General features: G+C 46.7%; 1 protein-coding gene across 1 annotated transcript in view; it reads right to left on the bottom strand.

Moving 5' to 3' along the window:
- Positions 1-24,661, bottom strand: part of LOC129653252 (astrotactin-1) — a 117,701-nt gene that overhangs the window by 22,678 nt on the left and 70,362 nt on the right. The window contains exons 10-13 of the mRNA XM_055582746.1: positions 18,714-18,982; positions 10,117-10,250; positions 6,250-6,401; positions 4,480-4,615 (exon numbers count right to left, since the gene is read on the bottom strand). Coding sequence (XP_055438721.1) covers positions 4,480-4,615; positions 6,250-6,401; positions 10,117-10,250; positions 18,714-18,982 — 691 coding nt within the window. The remainder of the gene's footprint in view (positions 1-4,479; positions 4,616-6,249; positions 6,402-10,116; positions 10,251-18,713; positions 18,983-24,661) is intronic.

The following is a 24,661-nucleotide window of genomic DNA, read 5'->3' on the forward strand; positions in this document are numbered from 1 at the left end:
CAGGGATGGGCCCAGAGGTACGCAGGGCAGACTGCAGACCTGCGCCCCACTTTCAGGGACTCCCACATGGATGCATTCCTCCTCACCCTCACATGCAGACTCTACCCTGACCCCATTTCCAGTGTCCCTTCTCACCAGAGTCAGCAAAGAAGAAGTCCTATTCTCCATGAGGTCAATGCCCAGCTGCCAGCAAAGTCATAGGACTGCTAGCGTGAGCCTGGCCCTGTGCCCTGCTCTTACCACCAGGCTCTCTTCCTTCACCAGCCCCTCCCTAACTATGTGTCTGAGCCCACCTCCTGAACCCCCTCCCTGAGATCCAGCTTGCTTGATGTCCCATCCTCTGTAAGATCACTCTGCTTTATCTTTTCCCGTCCACCTCCCAAGGGTCCTGAGAATCGCCTTAGGACTCCAGGTCATGGCTGGCATCTTGCTAGCTGCTGATGGGCCATGTGATGCTGTCTGCCTGAATATTTACCGGTTTAGGGGTCACCTGCCCTGGACTGTTGATAGTGGGTTCCAGCCACCTCTTGTAGCACACCTTATTTAATCTTGGACGCTTGATTTCTAGCAGTTTCCCTGGACTGAAACGTCTTAAGTCTCAGGTAGCACAGTGGCTGTCAGATGGATGCTCTCTCTCAGTGCCTGGGATGCAGTTAATCCTCACCCCACCCCACTTGGCCCATTCCTCTGAGTTTCGCTTTGTGCTTCATCCTGCTGTGAGTTCTCACTAAGTCTACTGGATTCTGGGCTCAGATGAAATTCTATGTGCTGTATTTAATTCTCATTACTCTGGGCAATTAGTATACAATTTAGGGTCCTAAGCCCTTATCATTTTTAATAGCAAAGCAAGGTATTAGGAAAGGCAATGCTTTCCCACATGCTTCTAAATAGAGACGACTCTTGGCCTAAGAGACCGTCCTCAGGGGTCCTGGCTCTCTCAGTCCTGGAGGGACCCTGAGGAGTAGCCAGATTACTTTTACTGTTGAAGCAAGCTTGGGGAACACTATGCATTTCAGGTGGAAATGTCACATGCAATTACTTCAGGAAGTCTTCTCTGTTCATTGTCAGCATCATCGTTTCTACTTTTGGACACTTGTAGGACAGTAAGTAGCTGGAATCAGTGGGCAGAAGATATAAGCTCTGCCCCCAATCAGGAGGGCTGATGTGTAGGTGCGTCTACTGCCTTGGTCAGAGCTGCTGGTCCCTTTCCACCGCTGCCTGCCTGCTGGGATTGCTCAGCCTGTCGTTAGAGCCTGTGTGATGACACGTGTATTGTGAGTGTGTGTGTTTGTGAACCACCGAAACCCTGCTCTGGCTCCGGGGCTGATGTTTTAAAGGACTGAAACTTGATGTGCAAGGAGCATCCTTGGGCTTGCTGCCGAGGGCTGACTGCCTCTATCTGCAACTTTCACCCTTGCCTGCTCCAGGCGTGGTTTCTGCAGATGGCTCCAAATCCATTCCCTCTTTCTGAATTATCTGTTCACTGTCTCATCCCACCCTCCAAAGGCAGCGGCTCTCCTGTGGGCACACCCTGTGATGTGGATGGTGGGCTACAAGGCTCAGGAGTTATCGCCCCACTCTGGCCTCAGTTTCCTCGTGTGTAAAATGAAGATGTTGGACCAGACACTCCCTGTTAACCAGGGATTCTTAGCTGTTTTTGCACTGTAGGCCTTTCTCAGAATAATGCTTTTCCAATGCATCAAATAAAGTGGGTAGGATGACAAAGTGAGCCAGTTATACTGAAAGGATGTTCTGCCTCTGTGGACCTCAGGTGAAGAGCCAGCTCTGTGCATTAATGTGAGTAATAAGATCATGCTTGATCCTTCCAGTAGCCTGGGCTGGCTGGGAGTGAGACGCAGTGAAGAAAGTACAAACCTTGATTCAGTTCTTAACCACCCACCACTGCCAGACGACAAGCTGTGTGATTCAGAGGAAGTTACTTAGTGCTGCTGAAGTCAGTTTCCTCAACTATAAAATGGGAACAGTAACCCTAATCTCGCGAGGTTGGAGGGTTCCTAGAAACACCTACATGTAGTGAAGGTGCCATAAAGGAAGGCTGCCTTCCTCTGTATTACAGATAAGGAAACAGCTGCAGAAACATTGTGTCCCACTTCATCACTCGTCGGCTAGGAACAAAGTCAGGTGTGGGGCCCGTGTGTTCTCAGCTCTTAATGCAGGGCTCCCCTCCTTAGGCCAGAGACTGATGCTCTGGTTCACTTGATAGCTCTGCAGAGAGGAGCCTCTCTCCCAGGCCTGCCCGCGTGCCCTCTGCATGTGATCTGCAGCGCCACCTAGTGGAGGTTGGCTGTTTCTTTTCCCCTCTGGCTCCTGCAGTCTCATCATTTCTTCTGCAATCAATCTTGACAGAACGTTTGTGTTTTACAAGACTTAAGAGGGAGACACTGAAAACTCACCTGGGATAGCAGAGTTGGAGAAGCCATCAGACTCAGGTCTTTGATCAGGAAATGTAGCCAGACCAAGGCCAACATGAGGAGGGTTCCAGGGTGGGTAAGGACTGGTGCTCCTAACAGACACCCACGCCAGCCTCCCGCTCATAGGAGCCTTGAAATTCCTAATTAACAGTTGTAACCTAGTGACAGGAATTACTGAGCCCTCATTATATATGGGAATTCCAGTTGCACCGAGTTTGAGGCATTTCCAGTGGGTTAGGTGTTCCATATTTCCAAACCTTTGTTTCTCGTGTCGGTTCCTCTACTAATGAAGGACGTGCATGCTCAGTCACTCAGTCGTGTCCGACTCTTTGCAACCCGATAGACTGTATCCCATCAGGCTCCTCTGTCCATGAGATTCTCCAGGCAAGAATACTGGAATGGGTTGCCATGCTCTCCTCCAGGGGATCTTCCCAAACCAGATATCAAACCCTTGACTCCTGCATCTCCTGCATTGGCAGGAGGAGCCTTTAACACTGCACCAAGGCTGCCCAAACCACAGGCCAGCTAATGAGAATCCTGAGTAGACTTGCCTTTGTCCTACTATTCCCATTTATGTCTCTATATTTTCCAGCTCCTCCAGAATATCACTTGTCTTTACGTATTTTGCTGTCATCAGCCCGGCCCCTTGGTTACATCTCTCTTTCCTGTACTGAAGATATTCAGCCTGAGCATGGAAGTTCATTTTGCAATCCATGCCACTCACATTTCCTGTGCTTTTCATCTTTGAACTCTTTCACTGTGGAAATAGAAATGATTTATTCTGGAAACCTTAACTCTATTCTCATGACCTCATCTGTAAACTGCTAAATGTTTTTCATACTGATGGGGTCAAAGGGTCCCAGAACTACATCACTATGAATTCTGCCTTCGTCCCCCAGTGTTCCCATCATGACTTAGATTCCATCAATATCTCTCCTCTTTCGGTGTCTTTTATGTCTGCTTCGAAAATACTTCACAGTTGTTCCCAGAGCACAGAGGGAACCAGGGAAGCGCTACCAGCAAGAATAGAGCTGGTCCAAGTGCCCCAAGATAGGAGCTTGCTGTATTTTCTTTGAAGAAAGACCATCTCTCACCTCTATAAAACTATTTCAATGTGGCTGAGGCTAGATTTTTTAAAGCAGAGCTCTTAGTATTCTACTCCTTTCCTCCAGGAAAAAAAAAAAAAGTAATAATATCCTCTGACTTTCAGCATTCACTTTATTCTCCAGAGTTCACTTTCATCTAGCCCCTTGCTTCACCATCTGTTTCCACCCCATTGCCTCCTGGCCGCTCGCCATCACCCCTCTTCGCCTCTGCCCTTGCTGTTTGGTCCACTTGGTGTGCCTTTTCTAACATGGCGCTGCTGCTGCTGCTGCTGCTAAGTCACTTCAGTCGTGTCCGACTCTGTGCGACCCATAGACGGCAGCCCACCAGGCTCTGCCATCTCTGGGATTCTCCAGGCAAGAACACTGGAGTGGGTTGCCATTAAATCTGCACAACCCAGTTCAGATGACTTCCACTCTACTTAGAATGAATCACAAATTTCTTTTCTCTTCTACGACATGTTCGTTGCTCTTTTATATCTAGCTTTTATTTCATTCTGCTTGATGTTAAAGCTAGCTGTTTGTGTGTTTCCCCTCTGTGTTGCAAATTAGGATGGGATTATATTATCTTTTTTGATCCTCCTCATCCATTGTTTAGAAAGTCCCTTATAATGCTAGGGTTTCCCTGGTGACTCAGACGGTAAAGAATCTGCCTGCCATGTGGGAGACCTACCTGGGTCAGAAGATTCCCTGAAGAAGGATATGACAACCCACTCCAGTCTTCTTGCCTGGAAAACCCCATGGTGGGCTACAGTCCACGGGGTCACAAAGAGTCAGACATGACTAAGCAACTAACACACAGAACACTATAATGATGATTGAGACAAGATTTGGAACACATATTTTTCCAAGTCTGTAAAGGAGCTCAAGTAGTAAAAAGGAACGAGCTAAAAGTCTTGGGGCATTCAAGACAAGGAATAACGAGGTGGGTGTCTGTCACTCACATGTAGATGGTGTCGGGTTCCAGGCATCGGATGATCAGAGAGATTGTGGTAAGCTGCTTGTCTGGGACCTGAGAGGGCATCGCACAAGGAGACTTCGCTCCGGAGATGATGTCGTCTACGAAGCTTAGCACCGTTTCTGCCCAGAACAGCAAGGAATAGAAAAGGCATGAGAATCAGTGATGGCCAAGCAATGTCTGATGATGATCAACTCCATGAAAACTTAATATGCAAATCATTTGGTCCCCATCTTCTTTTTTTTTTGTAATTAATTAATTTATAGATTCCCTTGGACTGCAAGGAGATCAAACCAGTCATTCCTAAAGGAAATCAGTCCTGAATATTCATTGGAAGGACTGATGCTGAAGCTGAAGCTCCAATGCTTTGACTTCCTGATGTGAAGAACTGACTCATTGGAAAAGACCCTGATGCTGGGAAAGATTGAAGGCAGGAGGAGAAGGGGATGACAGAGGATGAGATGGTTGGATGGCATCACCGACATGATGGGCATAAGTTTGAGCAAGCTCCAGGAGTTGGTGATGGACAGGGAGGTCTGGTGTGCTGCAATTCATGGAGTCGCAAAGAGTTGGACATGACTGTTTGACTGAACTGAGCTGAATTTATTATTTTTTAAATTTTTGGCTGCACCCAAGGGCATGTGGGATCTCAGTTCCTCAATCAGGGATAGAACTTCACATCTCTGGCATTGGAAGGTGGAGTCTTAACCCCTGGACCACCAAGGAAGTCTTGGTCCCTGATCTTCTTAAATTCCCAGTAGGGAAAAGAGACCTAGAAGGAATGGTCTTTTCTGAGTGATTCACACCTAACTAATTAGTTTGGAGCCATTTTTCCAGAGTTAGTTCAGAAACAACCAAGGCACGATGGACCCAGCACACCAGCAAGCCCTTTTATGACACGTTCTTGGCTCGGGCAGAGAACATCTGTTCTGGTCAGTGGTCACTGCCAGACCTTCACAATACCTGTGCACATGAGGAAAGGCCCAGAAGAAGCAGGAGCCAGCTCTCCATGCCCGAAGGCAGTGCATATGTTCCCAAGCCTCCGTGTTAGCTTCACCAGAAGTTATTTGCCCTGATTGAGACCACCCTGCTGGTGCCCGTGTTCATGCGTCAGTTTTAGGAATGATTTACGTTGACTTTTCTCTATGTGTAGACAGTAAATACTGAGGCATGAAACATTTTTCACGGGGTACTTCCACTCCTTTAAGACTTCCCGCTTCCAGCAGGCCCTGGCAAAAGCAGGTCCTTGCTTTAGGACAAGCAAAAGGATCTTTTGCTTGCTTGCTTTAGGACCTGGCAAAAGCCTGTCCTTGCTTTAGGACAAGACACAGGGTAATAAGCACATCTGTTTCTACATGCTTTTGCCTGGCTGGGGTGGGGAGTGGGGGTTATAGCAAAGGGATTTTATTTTTTTTTCCTGTAATCATGGCAGTGGTTAACACAGAATTGTTTCCTAATTGTGGTCTAGGATAACTAGCGTATTGTATTGTTGTTTCTTTGTAAGTGTGCCTAGAGGCAATGAAACGGACACCTCTTTCATAAACAAAGAGGAAAACAAAAATCAAAACAAGACTTCGTCAGCTACTCACAATGCAAAAACTCTTAAACGGGGAAGACGGCGGCTGCTGCTTCTCCCTGCTCTTCCCACGTGATCCGGGGATCCTGAGGACCGGGGGCAAAGGCAGGAAGCAGGACATTTTCCTTTTCTCTTTGCTACCTTGGATCAAGATGAGCCTGCCCAGTGGGAGACACTCACCTGTCTCCACTTTGGAGTGGTCCATCCTGTCAGTGACCTTCTCTTGACGGATGAGGTAATCTACAATCTGCACCCCGATCGGAGGCTCTGAGTGTTCCCACTCCAGGACCACAAGGGTGCTGCTGGGCTCGTGAACTGTGGACAGTCTCAGCCTGAGTGCAGACAGGAAGAAATGTGAGACAAGGACCCGGCCCAGACCTGGGATGTCTCCTGATACCACCACTGGCCACCTTCCCAACTGTTACATGGTAAACTCTCTTTTTTCTAACTTTTATTGACCAGCCACTAAAATGATGTATTTGAGAGCCTGTCTCCTTGACTAAAAAGTAAAGATTCTTGAAGGTCCTTGAAGTCTATATTTTGTTCATCTAAGAGCCCATTACAAATTGGGAACTCAACATTTATTGGTAAATAAATAAGCAGGTAAGTCAAAGATAAACGAATACTTATATCGCACAGGGTGAGTGGAGAGGGCCTTTGGAGTAACACATTATAGGCTTGCAAATATAATTTCTGGATTTGCTCTTGAAAATAAGAAAATGTCCCTATAAGACTCATACCAAGGCCCACTGAAGGTAATGTTTGGGAGAATCCTTTATTAAGAAGGACAGTTGGCTTAGCTTCGAGAACATTATAGGGTCTGCCCTGCTGGGGGAACCCTGGCTTCCCCTCTTGTTACGGGGACCGACATCTGCTCAGTTTGGAGCTCATGTTCACAGGGGACTTTACTGGGCCAGAGAGAGCTGGACACATGTCCAGTTCTCCTTAGGGCGATGGCCTGCGTCTGCAAACTCAGGTTCTGATTTCAGTTTCTATCTTTGCTCTTGGGGTCCTATGAAGATCCCGATTCCCAATTCCAGTCTTCCATCGCTTTTCCCAATTCACTGTCTCCTCATGTCCTGTCGGTTGTCCGTTTTGGCCACTCTTTGCCACCTCATCCCTGTTTGTGCATGGTAGAGATTCAAGAAACACTACTGACATCCACTGGTATGGATTTTCTAATGATCCAAGAGGTTTCCATTCTCTGTCTTTGTTCTGGCTTCATGTGTGTGCTGTAGATTTCTCATTTGCTTCTTGTCTTTGTTCCTTCCTAGACCACTGGCTTTGGGGAGTTTTCCCAGTTCTTGATCACGCCAGCCTCCTTCCCTTACATGTGTCTCTGCCATTCATTCCCAACCTTGACTCCTCTATCTCATGACCATCCATAAGCAAGGCCATCTAGTCTCTGCTGAGCTTAAAAATGTATCACTGGTCTCAAGGATTCCCAGGCAAGGTAGTGTGGACGCATCACACCAAAGCAATGTTCAATTGCAATTCAACACATGTTTATTCAGAACCCATTACTTGTAAGAATATGCTTGGTGCTGAGGATGCCCAAGCCAGCTCCAGTCCCTTCTTCTATGGAGTGGTCACCAGACCAACATACAATTATACATGTGATTGTAATCACGTGTGATAAGAACTCTAACAAGAAATCATTGGGAGACTCTGGGAGCGACAGCAAGGAATTCAACTGGTGGGAAAATAATACAAACCACATGTTCTTCAGTGGCTTATTAGGAAGGAGTGCATAGTTTGCATATGACAGTAAAGATGGAGCAGACCCAAAACAGTGCAAATACTGACAAATTCATTAATTAAAATCATATGCACAGGGCTATTTTGAAGAAAAAAAAAAAAACATTAGGAAGCTTAAGTAACTAAGGCTTACTGAGGATTCAGACTCTGTGAAAATAGGGACTAAGGCTGTGGCCTCTACTGAAAAATAGGATGGTGTATGATTTACACAGGCTTGTGTAGAACTAGCATGCATCTCTATATCTAACTACTGATAAAAATTCAAGAAATTAAGGTCTGGTGATGGAAGAAGTGATTAGAGTTGACAAGGAAAGCAAAATCCTTAATAGACTTTCCTGTTTATGGAAATTTAGCCCAATTTGATTTTTTGCTGTGACATTTAGTCAATGCAGCTTTAGAAATGAAATCAGCTCACACTAATAACTGGATTTTGTGTCCACCTGATGATAACAATTTGGTGGCTTCAGTATTTCAAAGGTAGCTGTTTTAGTTGGTGAATCAGTCTAGAAGCACCATTTTTAGGGTCTCCCTTTGTACCAAAAGAAAGAGCTTTTACTCATAATGAGCTTGATTCCGAGTTAAGAGGTCCACATCATGGCTATAAAAAGCAAGAAGCCAGTGGCTGGTGTGTCTAAAGTTGCCCAAATAGAAAAGACCTAAGGAGACATTGGACTTGTAATGATCCTCCAGCGCTGTGTTCTCCTCGGTCTCAGTGTTCTTCCTGCTCAGTCCTGGCCCTCTAATGCCCACCCGCACCTGCATGGAACAGACCAGAGGGCAGTGTGCACCCAGGCCAGCCTCTCCCTTGCTCGTTTCCTCCTACCCTCTTGCTCCCACTTACTCAGCCCTCCAGTTACCAGGTCCTGATCCTCCCTTTGGGCTCTCTTTGCCTGACAGTTCATGGGGCCAGGCTTCTCTAGCTCGTCCAACCAGCCCTCTTTAGTAGACACAGTATTTCTGTGCCTCACTCCCATGGTTGAAGCCCCACTGGAGACTAACAGGGGTTCCTGCCCTTTACATGAGTCCAGCCAATTCTGTTCAGCCTTCCTTGGAAGGGATGGAATCCAGGGATGGAAGCTGGACATGTTCATTCTCAGCTACCTTTGAGCCCTTTGCATTTGTTCACCCCTCGAATGCAGACACCCCTTAGCATGTGTCCTTGACCTGCCACTCTTCCTGGTTGATAGTCTGGAGCACCTTTCTCCTAGCTCTGGTTCTGTTTCTCATTTCTTTGGGGCTGAGTCCAACCTTCTTATCTCTAGCGGTTACTTTGTTACAGAGCTCAGATCATCTTTCCTGCTGGCCAGTGACCATCTCTGTAAGACTGTCCCACTATAACTCTAAGGCAGGTCCGGAGGGAGTCAACCTCCTCCTCAAACCTGCTTCTCCTGGGATGCTTCTTTTCTCAGTTGTAGCCTATTCATCTTCCCAGCCACTCCAGTCATAAGGCTTAAGTCCATTCTCAACTCCTCCTTCCTTCTCAATCCCATACCTAACCAGTCACCAAACTCTACTGGTTTGACCCAAAGTCATCTCTCAGAGGTATCCTCTCTGTACTACGATGGCTAAGACCACGGTCTCTCAGCTATGGCTCTGCTTCCTGTTCTATGACTTTAGAAAGAACTATTCCGTCCACCCGAGTCCGATTCCTTGTCTATTAAAGGGGAAGGGTAATAACTGCTTTACCGCTCTACACGCTGCCTGCTGCCCAGTCAGTGTGCATTTCGCCCGGGCCTTATAATTGACGTCTAACTTCGTCCACTTCTAGCACATTTTCCCCTCTTAGCTTTGAGCCATGTTGTCCTGCTTTCTCCACCTTCAGGGAGAAATTCCAGCGCCATCTCCTTCATGAAGGCTTCATTACTCTTCAGATTCATACTTGACCATTTCCTTTTCACATTGTCTTTAAATGTCTCATATAACCCCCTTTTTTTTTTGGCTGCACCACATGGAAAGTGGTATCTTAGTTCCCCAGACCAGGGATCAAACCCCAGCCCCCTGCCCGCTGCTCCCTGCAGTGGAAGCACAGAGTCTTAACCACTGGACCACCAGGGAAGTCCTTGTCTCATATAACTCTTATCAAACCCTTCCCCCTACTGTTAAATTTGTGAACCTGCCTCCCTGAAAGACTGAAAGTGCCCCGAAGGCACGCACTGCACCATCTTTTTCTTTCTGTTCCCCAGTACCCAGCCCATTGCCTGGAAAATAGTGAACAATCTTTAATATACATTTGCAGGATAATGCTAAGGCGTGCCAGCAAGAGAAAGCCCAGAAAGGAGGGACTCGTACACGGGCTGAGGGAGAGGCGCGCAGGTGGGGAGCCCGTCAGCTCCGAAAGCAGTGGAGTCGCATCGACACCAGTCCTCGATGACGTCTCCGGTTCCCGAGCACCAGAGGGAGCTCATGGTGGCCTCCAGCAAGAGCTGCAAGGGAGGGCAGAGACAAGAGTGAGCGTCAGGGTGCCAGGGCCGGGTCATCAGACTCTAGAGACGGAGTTATCAGGGCTCTGCTTGGCCCTAAATAAGTCCAGCCAGCCAGCTGCAGCACCACCTCTCCGTGTATTTCTACCCCAGGGGCGTGTTTCTGGGAAAGCTGGACCTCCGGGGACCTGTAGGGTGTCCCTGTCTCATTAGCATCCCTGTGGTTGAGGGCTGGAACCTTGGGAACCAGTCTTTTTCCACCTTTCCTCTCCCTCCCATTCTGCACCAGCATTCTATACTTTAGCTCTAGCAACACAACCTCGTCTCCATCCACTCAGCGGGGTTACCCTTGGCCCAGAGGCACTCAGCCTTTTCTCAAATGCCTCTCAGGGCATCCTCCTCTGCCCTCTTCACCCCACCCCAGTATTTCCTCTGTACTCCTTCCGCATGCCTTGTATCTCACTTACAATATGTGTGCAGTTCTGCCTTGGGCTGTGACTACGCATCATGCCTCTCTTTCTAATGGAAGGCAGAAGCCATGTGACACTCAGGCTGAGACCCAGACTCTGGAGCAGTCCCTCTGGGTGAGAACTCCAGCTCTGCCAACCCCTGCCCTGTGACCTTGGGCAAATGCCATAAACTCAGGTTCCTCAATGGTAAAATGGGATAAAAACAGCACTTTCCCTATAAGGATGTTGTGACGATTAAATGAAACAAATCTATGCCAAGGAGCACGGCAGAGTGCCTGTGCTAATGCACACATTGAATTGAAGGAAGCGAAAGTCGCTCAGTCGTGCCCAACTCTTTGCGACCCCAGGGACTGTCCTCTGTCCATGGAATTCTCCAGGCAAGAATACTGGAGTGGGTAGCCATTCCCTTCTCCAGGGGATCTTCCCAACCCAGGGATCAAACCCAGGTCTCCTGCTTTGCAGGCAGATTCTTTACCATCTGAGCCACCAGGGAAGCGCAAGAACATTGGAGTGGGTAGCCTATCCCTTTTCCAGGGGATATTTCCGACCCAGGAATTGAGCCAGGGTCCTTTGTATTGCAGGCAGAGTCTTTACCAGCTGAGCTACCAAGGAAGCCCAATACACACAATAGTCGCATATAAATAGTACATGTTAGTCATCAATAAATACCAGCAATTGTTATTGTCTTTAAAAGACAGGGTCAGGTCTTATGAGGAAGCTTGTAAATACCACAGAACCTAGAACAATTCTTTACATACAGTGGTTTCACAGCAGATATTCACTGTTCAATGTAAGGACAATAAGATAACATTAGATCAGTGAGGGTACAGATTGTGAGAGGGGCAGAAGAAGTGGGTCCTGAGGGGTACTGACCTCAGGGGTACTGACCTTTCAGTGGCTCCCCTCAATATCCCAACCCCAGCCCAGGGTTGGGGAGAGCCTGAGATGGCCGCAGGGTGAGCCCAGAGCTTTCTCTCAGGGCAGCTCAACCTCTGCAACCTCCGCTTCCCCTGTGGTTCTCTTCCCTCAGTTCCACCTTCACCATACCCACACATAATTGATAAGTTAGAGTAATGACATAGCTATCCTAGAAAATGTTAGGCCAAACAATTAAAGAAAGAAAGAAAGAAACAGAAGAGAAGAAGTAAAATAAGAGATAATCCTGAAAAACCAACATGTCCAAGCCCAAAGCCAGTATCCTATGTCCCATCCACCACAGGTTAGAATACACGAAGTCCATACTGACACTCCCCTCCCACACCACCCACCTTGGAAAGGGAGCCTCTAGGGAGCAGGGGCCAGGCCATTCTCTATTATCAGTACTATCTGTGTAGAGTTTTCAAGTTTACAAAGCCCTTTTAGATGCTAACTCCTTTGTAACAGAGTGGAATCCTGAAGAGCCTTCCCCTTCATCCTTTGCTCTGGCTCCTCTCTGAAGTACCTAGATAATAGTATCTGATGCACATTTCCTGAGTTGTTTTACAGATGTCAATCCCCCACCAAATGGAAGATGTGTCTACCTGATGACCAGGCTTCCTGGAACCTAAGGACTGCATCAATAATGTTAACCCCCGAGACACTATCCTGTTTCCTCACCATCAGCCATTCAGAGAATTGCTCACCACGAATTGATCACATACCCTCCTCCTTCACCTGGCCTTTAAAACTGTTTTGCTGAAACCTTTCCAGGAGTTTAGGGTTTTGGAGCACAAGCCACTGTCCTTGTATTGGCAACCTTCACAATATAAGCTGCATTTTCCTTCATCATGACCCGGTGTCAGTAGATTGGCTTTACCACACGCAGGTGAGTAGACTTGAGTTTGGATCAGTGACACTTTAATTTGAGCTCCATGATTAACATGATTCACAGTGGAAGACACTTACAGAGTCCAAGAGGTTGGGTCACCATGAACTTGCTCATGGTCACAGGTTAGTAAATGGGCAACAGAATGGATTTGGTATCTCAGGCTAGATGGACACATCAAGCTGTCTTGATTAATGCCGTATCCACTAGCTCCCAAGATGAAGCCTGGTCCATACTAAGTGCTCACTTCATGTTTTCCTGGACTGAACTATATTAAAATATACATATATATATGCTATGCTATGCTAAGTCACTTCAGTCGTGTCCGACTCTGTGTGACCCCATAGACGGTAGCCTACCAGGCTCCCCCGTCCCTGAGATTCTCCAGGCAAGAACACTGGAGTGGGTTGCCATTTCCTTCTCCAATGCATGAAAGTGAAAAGTTAAAGTGAAGTCGCTTAGTCGTGTCCGACTCTTATCCACCCCATGGACTGCAGCCTATCAGGCTCCTCCGTCCACAGGATTTTCCAGGCAAGAGTACTGGAGTGGGGTGCCATTGCCTTCTCCAAACATATATATATACATATATATAAATATGTATATAAAGATACATATATATATATTTTTTTTTTAAACTAGGAAAACAGACAACCTTTGAGATGAGCATAATGGAGAGGATTTCATGGCTGCTGCCTTAGAGTCTTTAATCGACTATTATTGATTCAGCACCTATAAAGACCATTTCCTGTGCTAAGCATTAAGGATACAATGCAAAGGTAAATACGGCCCCTGCTTGCATTAAGTCTTACAGTTAATAAATAATAAACAAAAGTTTCATAAATAACCACAGCTGTGACAAGGACTCCAGAAAGGGCTGAGATGGTGGCAGGAGGCACAAGGAGGGGGCCCGTATCACAGAAGAGCACTGGAATGCCTTCGAGAGACTGGAGGGATAGGTCAAGAGTAATCGAGTCACAAAAGTTGGAGAAGTGTTCCAGGTAGAAAAAAAACAACATTAAGAAGACCTTAGCCTGTATGAGACTTTACTTCTAACATCAACTGAGAAAAAGTTCATCTGGCTGTGAGAGAGAGCAGGGGCAAAGAGATGCTGAGGAAGTGGGAGGGCGGCAGGGTTGATTACAGAGAGTCCTTGGACACTGCGTGGGAAGGTGTCATGTTCTAAGAGCAACAGGCAGTCATCAGAATGTTTCACACAAGGGAGCAACATGACCAGATTGTCCTCCCAAAGGCGTGACGACCGTCACTTACGATGACAAACATTCTGAATGCCATTTCAGACCATTCCCTGCAAGTTCCTCCTCTTTATGTTCTGTGTGAGAGGTAACTGCGAAGGTAGGTTGAGGGTACCTGAGAGGAATTGACAGGGACAGAGGAAAGGGGAAAAGTGATTAAATAGTTAATCCCACTAGGGGATTGTAAGTAAAGAAAAAGTATGGGAGATCCTGTAAGTTAATAATCACTCAAGAAAGCAACTTTGCTTAACCAAAACCAAACAGGCTTGGTTAGCGACAGAACCATGCTACGGAAGCACGGGACATGCCCCCAAACAACCAAATGGTGGTGGCGTGAGACCCACATCCTGCCCAGTGGGCCCAGTGAGTTACTGACTCCTAGGATGTGCTCTCTGCACACACAAAACCCAACAATTTATGGAAAGTGACATCTCACAGTGAAAGGCCCTCGTTGTGCATGCAATGCTTAGTTGCTTCAGTCGCGTCCGGCTCTTTGTGACCCCATGGACCGTAGCTCGCCAGGCTCCTCTGTCCATGGGATTCTCCAGGCAAGAATACTGGAGTGGGTTGCCAGGGGATCTTCCTGACCCAGGGATCGAAGCCTCATCTCTTACATCTCCTGCATTGCCAGGTGGGCACTTTACCACTAGCACCACCTGGGAAGCCCGTCCTCATTGTAATGAGACCTAAAATAATTTTTCCATAGTGCCATGACAGTCCTAGCCTGCTCATATAGGAAAACTCCCCTGCTCAACCCAGAGGAGGAGCCGATAGAAGCGTGATGTCTATCCAAGAATGAGGAAAAAAGTGTTTTTTTCCCTCCTCACTCTTTCTTTGATTATAAAACTGTAGCCTACTAAGTTCTCAGTGCCCAGCCCCCTCTAACCTGCCCATTTATAAGCCTCACAAGCACCTTGTTCTAATAGGTCACTTCTTACCTATCGTTGTGCCTCTCACTGAGTTCTTTCTGTGCAAAGGCATAAAGGACTGGATCTCCTTGGAGCACACCCTGAAATGGCTGAAGTGATTTCAGAATCAAGAAGGTACGATTTGGGAAAGAAAGAGAAGGGAAAATTACATTTTTCTTTGTCCCTCCAATGTGCCCAGCATTGCATAGGAGTCCTGGTTTGTCATTAGATTTAATTCTGATTCTAAAAAATAAATCTAATTTCCAATTTTTATTATTTATTTTCTAAGGAGAGCAGCTGAACTTTCAATGTCATCTATCCATTCATTTCTTTTTATTGATCCTTTTGCTTATTCATTCTGCAGAATGACATCTGTGTGTGACTATTGTCAGGCATTGGGATTTCATTTTTTTAATATAGATTTATTTATTTTAATTGGAGGCTAATTACTTTACGATATTGTATTGGTTTTGCCATACATCAACATGAATCTGCCACGGGTGTACACGTGTTCCCCATCCTGAACCCCCCTCCCACCTCCCTCCCTATCCCATCCCTCCAGGTCATCCCAGTGCACCACCCCCGAGCATCCTGTATCCTGCATCGAACCTGGACTGGCGATTTGTTTCACATATGATAATATACATGTTTCAAAGGCACTGGGATTTCATAGACGAGAAAGATTCTCACAGTCTAGGGGAGAGTGAACATGTATATAAACGGGAGAGTAATAGGTGAGGCATGCTTTAAAAGATGCACACACCTACCATGGGGGCTACATGAAGGAACACTGGGTTGGCCTGGGAGAGTGAGGGAGGGTCATGTTTGAGCTGGAACTTGGAAGTAACAATAGGAGTCTGCCAGTGGCAGTAATGTGGGAGAAAGCACTTCTGGGAGAGAGAGCTGCAAATCTGGAGGACCAGAAGCATGGGAGAAAACATTTTGTGTTTAAGGAGATACAAGGAGTTAAATTTTAGAGGATAAAGTATAGCGTGGGTGCAGCCTAACCATGTAAGTGAAGACGAAATTCAATAGTGACCTGCCCTTGTTAATGATGTGCTAAAGGCTTTAGATGGTGTCAATAGATTCTACCGAGCCACTGAATTACTTTGCTGCTATATGATCAGAAGTGCATATTAGACTAATTAGTTAGATGACTCTGACTGGTCTAACAGGAAAACCAGTAAGAAGGCGACTGTAATAAGATGGTGGCCTGATGTTACAGTGGATAACTGAAATACAATCCATGCATGCTCAGTCACTGAGTCGTGTCCAATTCTTTGCGACCCTTTGTACTGTAGCCCACCAGACTCCTCTGTCCAGGGGATTTCCTAGGCAAGAGTGGGTTGCCACTGGAGTGGGTTGCCATTTCCTCCTCCAAGCAATTGTCCTGACCCAGGGATTGAATACCTGTTTCCTATGTCTCCTGCACTGCAGGCTGGTTCATTACCCACTGAGCTGCTTTCCAGATGGTGCTCGTGGCATAGAACCCACCTGCTAATGCAGGAGATGTAAGAGTTTTGGGTTCAATCAATGGGATGGGAGGATCCCCTGGAGAAGGGCATGGCAACCCACTCCTGTATTCTTGCCTGGAGAATCCCATGGACAGAGGAGCCTAGTGGGCTACAGTCCACTGGGTCACAAAGAGTTGAACACAACTAAAGCAACTTAACATGACCGAAATATAATAGGCTGTGATGGGGGTTTGATAAAAAGAAGATGGATTTGAGATATTTGTGGCCCTTGGTGATGGAATAGATGTCAGGGACAAGAAAAGTGTAAGAAGCATCCTTGGTCTCCAGTTTGGGCAACTTGGTAGAAAATAATGTCCTTCACTGAGACGGAAGCATGGCAGGTATGGCTTAGGGTGGAAGATGGTGAGTTTGTTGGATTTGAGACACCTGGTTGGTAGTATGGCTTGACTTAAAAAGTGAAGTCGCTCAGTAATGTCCAACTCTTTGTGATCCCAGGGACTGCAGCCTGCCAGGCTCCTTTGCCCATAGGATGTTCCAGGCAAGAATATTGGTTTGACTTACATGTTTTTAAACTGCAATCACAGACTAGACTGAAATATGGCATTAGGGAGTATTTAGTCCAACAGAAGGAAGATAATAAGGCCAAGATGTTGGAAAATTGGCTCAAAGATCCATCAAAGAGGTGGGGATAGGAACACACTGAGTTACTAATGCCAGGACTCAGCTCCCCTCCCCTGGTCCTTGGCTTTGTCACTCCTCATCTCCATCCTTTGGGAGAAAGGGTACAATTAGAAAGAAAAGCAGAGGAGCAGAGAGAATGGTGGAGACAGAGGACGTCTAAGGAAGATGAGTGAGGAGAAACAGGGCACAGTGACTGAACTACAGTTCAAGCCACTTTTATATGTGCTTAGAAATTCAGGGTTCAAAATATGTCCAGATAGGAGAGAGGTTGAGAGACACCTCCTAAGACCAGTGCAGGAAGACAGGAAGGGGCTAAGTTCAGGCTAGCAGGGGATCCAGAAAAGGGGGCTGCTAAAGACGAAACTTCCTCCAGCTTCCTTATTCTGCTGGTGTTGGCCATACAGGAAGCAGGGGCTCTAGCCACCCCTGACTCTCCCACAAAGCTCATCCGTGTCTGCAGCTTCACACACCCTGCCTGTCTCATAGGATGGTTCTGTGCCTGAGCGCCGTGACTCTGCTGTTTCCAGCCAAGTGTACAGCAGCTCCTGGGTACCAGCTGAAGCAGCCTGGGGTGGGAAAGGTTAGGGGAGGGCTGGGCATTGGATTAAAAGCACTGTAGCTTTGAGTTTCCATGGTGACACAAGCCCCGCCTTCTCTTCATCCTTTCAAGCCCACCTCCCATGGTCTCTCTTCTCCCACTTCTCTTCCCATAGTCACTTCTATCAGATTGAAGAGAAATTTGTAGGCCAAAGGAACTATTTATCTTTTTGTTCCTGTGAAAAACCTTATTTTCAAACACCCAATGAAATATCTGCAGTGGAGGCAGAGAGGCGAGAGAAACACACACACACATGCAAAATCCTTCCTGTTGGTTTGAGCATCACCTATGAAGCAAACTGTGACACACCAGGTGTTCCTCAAAAGAGAAAAGAGAAAGCAATTAACACCCACCTGGATAGACACACGTCTCAGGCCTGCCAGCAGCTCACCGCTGTGACTACTGTACCTTGTCCCCAAGGTGGGCTTTGCCTGGAGTCTCAGAAGTCCCCACCTTGAGCTTTTGTGTTTATTTTGTGATTGTCATTGTTGTTGTTGTTGCCTGTGTTTTGACTCACCCTGTTCTTCACATCCTTGAGGAGATCAGAGAGCTAGGGAGTGAGGTAAGCCTGCCTGTACTGCACTTATTCAGCTTATCCTTAGAGGCCCATTTATTTCCTCCTAGCACCTTGGGAGAGGGATCAGCAGAAGAAAAGGAGAAGTGGTTGGGGGAAACGTCATGACCCAGCTGCATAAGAGAAGGCAGAAAGATCTGCATTGGTTTGGAGTTTTGCTCTTAGAGTCAGAGTGATCACCGGGAAAGCAGCCCCTCCAGGCTAAGGTGGGCCGACCTTTCCCCTGGGGACCTGTATCCCTAAGGTGCTCCTTCTCATCTGGCTGCAGCTGGTCCTAGGTTTGAATCAGTTAGGAAAGCTGGTCCACCTGCCATGCCAACAAGAAGGGGCGGCATTGCTGAACCCCCTCCCGTGACCATCCCCTCCTGAGGCTTTCTGAACACTGTTTTGGTGACTATGATTGCTTATGCCTCCCCATCCCCCTCTTTCCTACTAGCCCTTGTTGCTCAAAGACTTGTACAAATGCTGAACAGTGACTCCTGAGTCATCACCATGAGTGACGCGAGGGCGCTGACTGGATTTAACATGCAAATATGCAAATCTAAGCAAATTAGATGCCTGGAGTAGTTAAAAAAAAAAAAAAAAGTCCTGCTCTCCATGTCCTAGCCTGGAGCTCAGCTGACCCCGTGACCTCCTCAGGCCATTTGCAAAGCCCTCTGTTGTTGTTGATGCCACCCTGAGCCACGAGTCCCAGGCCTCTTACCCTCTGGGTCTGGTTGTTGGTCACCAGCTCATAGATGGGGGCGGCTCTGGTCACCTCCAGCAGAACTGGCTCGGCAGGGGTGTCAGGGCTGGATGTCACGTGACACAGGGGGCAGGACGAGGGGCATCGGCCCTTGCTCTGGCACTCCATGCGGACTCCGGCTGCCACGCGCTTGGTGCCAGACTCTGAGAGGCTCGCAATGTACTCTGGGAACGTCAGCACCTTGGGGTCTCTTTCCCGCTCCTCTGACTCGTCGGATGGGGAGTTGCCTGCCAGACACAGAATGAAAGGGAACAGAGAGGTGAGACAGCAGGGACTCGCATGGCCTCCTGGCCCGAGTGCTGGAGTCAGGTTCTTGAGAAGTCAGAAAATGTCTGTGAGGGGTAAGAATGTGACGCTGTCATCCCACTCAGTTTGGGGAACCCATACTCTCAGAAGGCTACAGAGTTGGAAATAGTCCTTCCAAATGTGAGACAGTTTTTTTCCTTCCTTTCTTTCTGAGTGTCATGAGCCCCACGAATCATTTCAGAGGGATGCTTCTGCAGTATCTGTGCGGGTTTTATGGCTATCATCAATAACATAAACAATAATAGCAGTGATTATTCTATAAATCACTCTCTTCATCCCAAAATGAAGATATCAATAATACCTGCCCCTAGCATTGTGTAATAAATAAACAGCCAACCATTTTTCAAGCACAAAACACAATGACTAGTGCGTGTCAAATCACCGTCGTTATAGTTTTAATCATAACTAGGAGTAAGATTCATCAAGTCTGAACTATGAAAGTGAGAGCTGTTTAAGACCTCCCTGAACCCCTACCACAACTCTCTGCATGAATTCTATCATCACACCCATTTTACAGACGAGGAGAGTGAATCCAAGAGCCTCAAGAAGACACAGCTGTCATGAGATCTGAATCCTAAAGCCTTTAAATCATAGGGAAGAATAGGACTTCTCTGCTTCATTATCACGGAGAAGGCAATGGCACCCCACTCCAGTACTCCTGCCTGGAAAATCCCATGGATGGAGGAGCCTGGTGGGCTGCAGTCCATGGGGTCACTAAAAGTCGGATACGACTGAGTGACTTCACTTTCACTTTTTACTTTCATGCATTGGAGAAGGAAATGGCAACCCACTCCTGTGTTCTTGCCTGGAGAATCCCAGGGACGGGGAGCCTGGTGGGCTGCTGTCTATGGGGTCGCACAGAGTCAGACATGACTGAAGTGATTTAGCAGCAGCAGCAGCAGCTTCATTATCAATTGATGTATGGAAGATGGGGAGGGGATTTTGACTTTTTCAAAAAGAGTTGTATTCCAGAGCCTGAGAGATGGATCCATATTGCTCTTGACTGATGAGTAAAAGGTAGTTGGGGATGCTCTTGATTTATATTTGGTGACAAACAGTGGAAATGCCTGCCAGAAAAGAAGTGTTTGCTCCTTACAGAAGAAAGCACTGCTTGGTATTTCTTTTCCAAGCCTTCATGACTTTTAAGTTATTAAGTCTAAAGGAAGATGGAAGTAGAATCTGCTGACAGAAAAACTCTGGGTTCCTTAGGTGACCCCTGCTCCTTTGTGCACAGTTGTATGCCTGAACATGAAAAAATTTCAGGGGGACACCTGGGCTTTTGGAAATGATGGGCAGATATAATAGAACATTCCTTCTGCTCCTCAAGCTCATTCAGGGTGCCATCCTTAATGAACCGGATCTTTGGGGGAACTGTTTGGAATGATCTACAAAGTGGTTCCAGAAGGTGATCATGAGATACAACTTATAGCTTTACAGCAGAGTCTCCTCTTACAGGGTTCAGGGAGCTCTGCTATTCCCCTTGTTTGCAATGTAATGTAAGACCATTTGGAAGAGTCCAGAGGTATTTCAGCACTATCATTTCCCACACGAGCATTATCACTATGCAGACAAGGCATTTTTTATCAGCTGCTCCACTGACACCAGACTCCTTCTTTGTGCAAAGACTCAGAGACTATAAATATGGAATATCATTTATTTCACACTCACATTTTGTTTAATAACAGATCCGAGATTGAGCTCAAGCCCTTGCTAGGTTATAAGAGAACTAAGTAACTGCACACACCAAAACCAAGAATGATGGCCTCAAATGGAGGATCCAGGAGCCCATAGCAGTTAACCTCAAAGTCACTCCAAGCCATGTGCAAATCTTGATTGATACTCAGGCTCAGGCAACTCAGTCCACCTCACGGCTGGGAGTGTTCATAAAGTGGCCATGACCTGGCAGGACTTCCCACCCAGCCCTTTGGCCAGGCTTCCATTCTTCTTCAACAGGCTGTGTGGACTGGGCTGCAATAAGGGGGGTGGGGTGAGAGCTTTGAATCCATGATGTGACTTCTAGAAAAGCAGGCCCTCATTCATCGAGAGAGTAAAAGAATTAAAAAAAAAAAATCAGTAAAGAGATCATCCTTCTTTTCAAGATAAGATTTAAAACATTTCACTGTGCAAGCTTCGCTGGAGAGCCTGAGGGTCTCCTGCTGGCCCTCTGCCCCTCCCTCACACGCATTTCATTATCCATCCAGCCAGGAGGTTGAGAAAGTAACTCAACACAGGCTTGGAAAAGCACTTCTACGAAATGACCACTAGATGGTGATATAAAGTCTAAAATGACTTCTGTGAGAGGAAAGAAAAGGTGTGATAATTCATCACGGCCACTTTGGACAGAAGAGATACTTATGGAAAAGTAATGCCTGTCAAAAAAAAAAAAATGTGATGGTACAATTTCCATTCAATCAAATAACAAAAAGTTGAGTAAAACAAATTCCATAAAACTTATCCGGAGAAAAATAGAGTGAGAGACATAATGATGAGAAACATACGATAGTGAAAAGAATAAAATTCAGAGGGAAAATTAAAATCCCCTCAATATCCTTCACGTGAAGTATAAACTACTTCAAGGGGAAAATAATATGGCATCACATTTATTTTCTCTCACCTTTAATTCCCCAATACCCAGAAATTCCCTCTAGATCCTACACACACATCCGTATACATATGGTGGTGGTTTAGTCGCTAAGTCGTATCCAACTTTTGCGACCCCATGGGCTATAGCCTGCCAAGCTCCTCTGTCCATGGGATTCTCCAGGCAAGAATACTGGAGTGGGTTGCCATTTCCTTCTCCAGGGGATCTTCGCCACCCAGGAATTAAACCCGGGTCTCGTGCATTTGCAGACAAATTCTTGACTGAATGAACTATGAGGGAAGCTCCAATACATGACATATAAGCCCTGCCCATTCACCACTTAGGGTACACCAGCTAGCTGACAAATTTGGCCACTAGAGGGCACTGCACCCCCAAACACAGTGGAGCTGAGTGACAGCCTCCCTGCCCTCCAGCGTGCCATCATTAAGGCTTGTAATTCCTGTAAACGTTTGAGGGGTGGTTCCTCTTGCTGCTGTCTTCTGGCTTTCCCAATTAAAGGCAAGATGCAACTAATCCCCTTCGATATCCTTCAGCCCTGGACTGGTGCAAGGTTAGGACACAGAGAAACACAGGAAGCAGTTTACAGAGGAAGATGGTGGGAGGCCACCAAACTCTTGGTTTCATCAGAACTTTATTTTCCTTCTCCTGAAAATATTCAGGCCCATATAGAGTAGGTTCTGCTGGAGGCCAAGACGAACTGCCCCTCTGGTCCCCTCGTCATGCAGGATGGAGCTGTCAGGAGAGGAGCAAGATTTACACAGAAGCAACGAGCAGCTAACTCCCCAAAGCCATCTATTCAGGCTCCAGTGAAGAATAGAGATGTGTGTATGAGAGAGATTTTTCAAAAAGGAAATGCATTTTCCATGCACTGTTAAAGATACAATTGGGAAATACTCCTTAAAATGATGGAGTCTGGTGGTGAAAGCCCAGATAAATCTCCCTTTGCCCAAAGAGAGCACCAATAACTATCATGTCTGTGGTGAGTGGAAGAAGAGTTTCGAATCCTAAATGCTGCAGGACAGTCTGATCTTTGACATCTGCTTTTAACCCCATCCTGGGTGCTGGAGTGGGTGGTGGCTAGATCTAGACGTGGAAGGAGGAGACAGTACTGTATTTCCTAATGGCTCAATGCCTGCCTTCGTCCACTGCCCACTCCAGTTACAGTCTTTTCTTACTTTGTCCCTCTTCTACCTTCTAGGTCCCGGGTAGAAGGGTAAAAATGCTCTAGTAATTCAAGACATGATATTGTCTCTTAATAAAATGAATATTCTATTTCAACAAACACACAGTTTCTGGACATAAATAAGTTACAGTTAAGGTCTTGGTCGGATGGCATCATCGACTCAATGGACATGAGTTTGAGCAAACTCTGGGAGATAATGAAGGACCAGGAAGCCTGGCGTGCTGCAGTCCATGGGGTCGCGAAGAGTCAGACGCAACTGAGTAACTGAACAACAATGATAAAGATCTTAAAAGTTGTAACTGACAAAGGTGCCTTCTGAGTAAAAATACTCGTGTGCCCCCCCATTCACCCCAATTTGCAAAATTTACCCCTCTGCTCTCAGGGGAGGCTTTGGGGTCCTCATCACACTTAGCTTTCTTACAAGCAGAACAGCCAACCTGGAAAGTCGTTAACAACCCCCAAACTGCAAAGCATTTTGCAAATACAGTTTGCTATAAATAAATGCCATTTGCTTTAGGCTAAATCTGTATCCTACAGCACACAGCGGATGACTTTCCCCAATAGAATATCATGGTATGAGATTATTGGCATCCTTTGTGTTCAAAATCTCTTTGAGGATGTGCCTGTGGCCTTAGGCCTGTGCATATTGACCCACCTAGACTCAGGAGCCTAGGAGGATGATAATAAAAGTGACTGACCATCTTCATGCAGGGTCTGCTCTGCTGCTGGAAACTGACAGGTCATGAGGGTGAATTAGTTGTTATGAAGTAAATTGGTACAATTCCTGTAGGATTCTGGGCTGCCTAAGAACCTCTCTCCTGAGTTGCTGCCCAAGGCAATGAGATGCTAATGACATCACAGCTAGAACTACAGAGGCAGTTCATTAGGCTGCAAAAAAACCAAATGCAAACTCATCAGATCCCAGGTTTTGGAGACAGCTTAGGACCCACAGGAAAGAAGGCTTGACATGGGGTAAATGAAGCACAGCCACAGGGAACTGTACCCTGAAGCTGACACCCCAATGCCCACGTACCTGCCCCACCCTGGTCCACTCCTGTTCACATCAGAAGTCTTGAAATTACCAGAATTCACATTTCCACCCACATACCCAGGCTCAAATCAGCCTCTCACGGCATTTGGTTATGTCTGTAGACAGAGAGGGTCAAGTTGCTCTGGATGGCCTTAAAGTGAACTCCTAGACCTGCCATGCCAAAGCTATGGTTTTTTTCCAGTAATAATGTGCAGATGCAAGAACTGGGCCATAAAGAAGGCTGAGCACTGAAGAATTGATGCTTTTGAACTGTGGTGCTGGAGAAGACTCTTGAGAGTCCCTTGGACAGTGAGAAGATCAAACCAGTCAATCCTAAAAGAAATCAACTCTAAATATTCATTGGAAGGATTGATGCTGAAGCTGAAACTCCAAAATTTGACCACTTGATACAAAGAGCCAACTCACTTGAAAAGACTCTGATGCTAGGAAAGATTGAGGGCAGGAGGAGAAGAAGGCAAAAGAGGACAAGATGGTTGAATGGCATCACCGATTCAAAGGGCATGAGTTTGAGCAAACTCCAGGAGATGGTGAAGGACAAGGGAGCCTGGCGTGCCGCAGTTCATGGGGTCACAAAGAGTCGGATACGACTGAACAACTGAACTGAACTGAGAACTGGCCAACATACAATAGGATGGATTCAAAATCAGGGACAAGTGGGTAGGGCATAACCCGGCCACTTCTCTCTACACCTGAGAAGCAGGGAGTGAGTGCTTTGGGTAGAAGGATTTTGTCTTCATATTTGAAACTCCTTTCCCTAGTTTAGG

This window comes from Bubalus kerabau, chromosome 5 (genome assembly GCF_029407905.1).
Source record: "Bubalus kerabau isolate K-KA32 ecotype Philippines breed swamp buffalo chromosome 5, PCC_UOA_SB_1v2, whole genome shotgun sequence".
NCBI classification, from domain to species: Eukaryota; Metazoa; Chordata; class Mammalia; order Artiodactyla; family Bovidae; genus Bubalus; species Bubalus kerabau.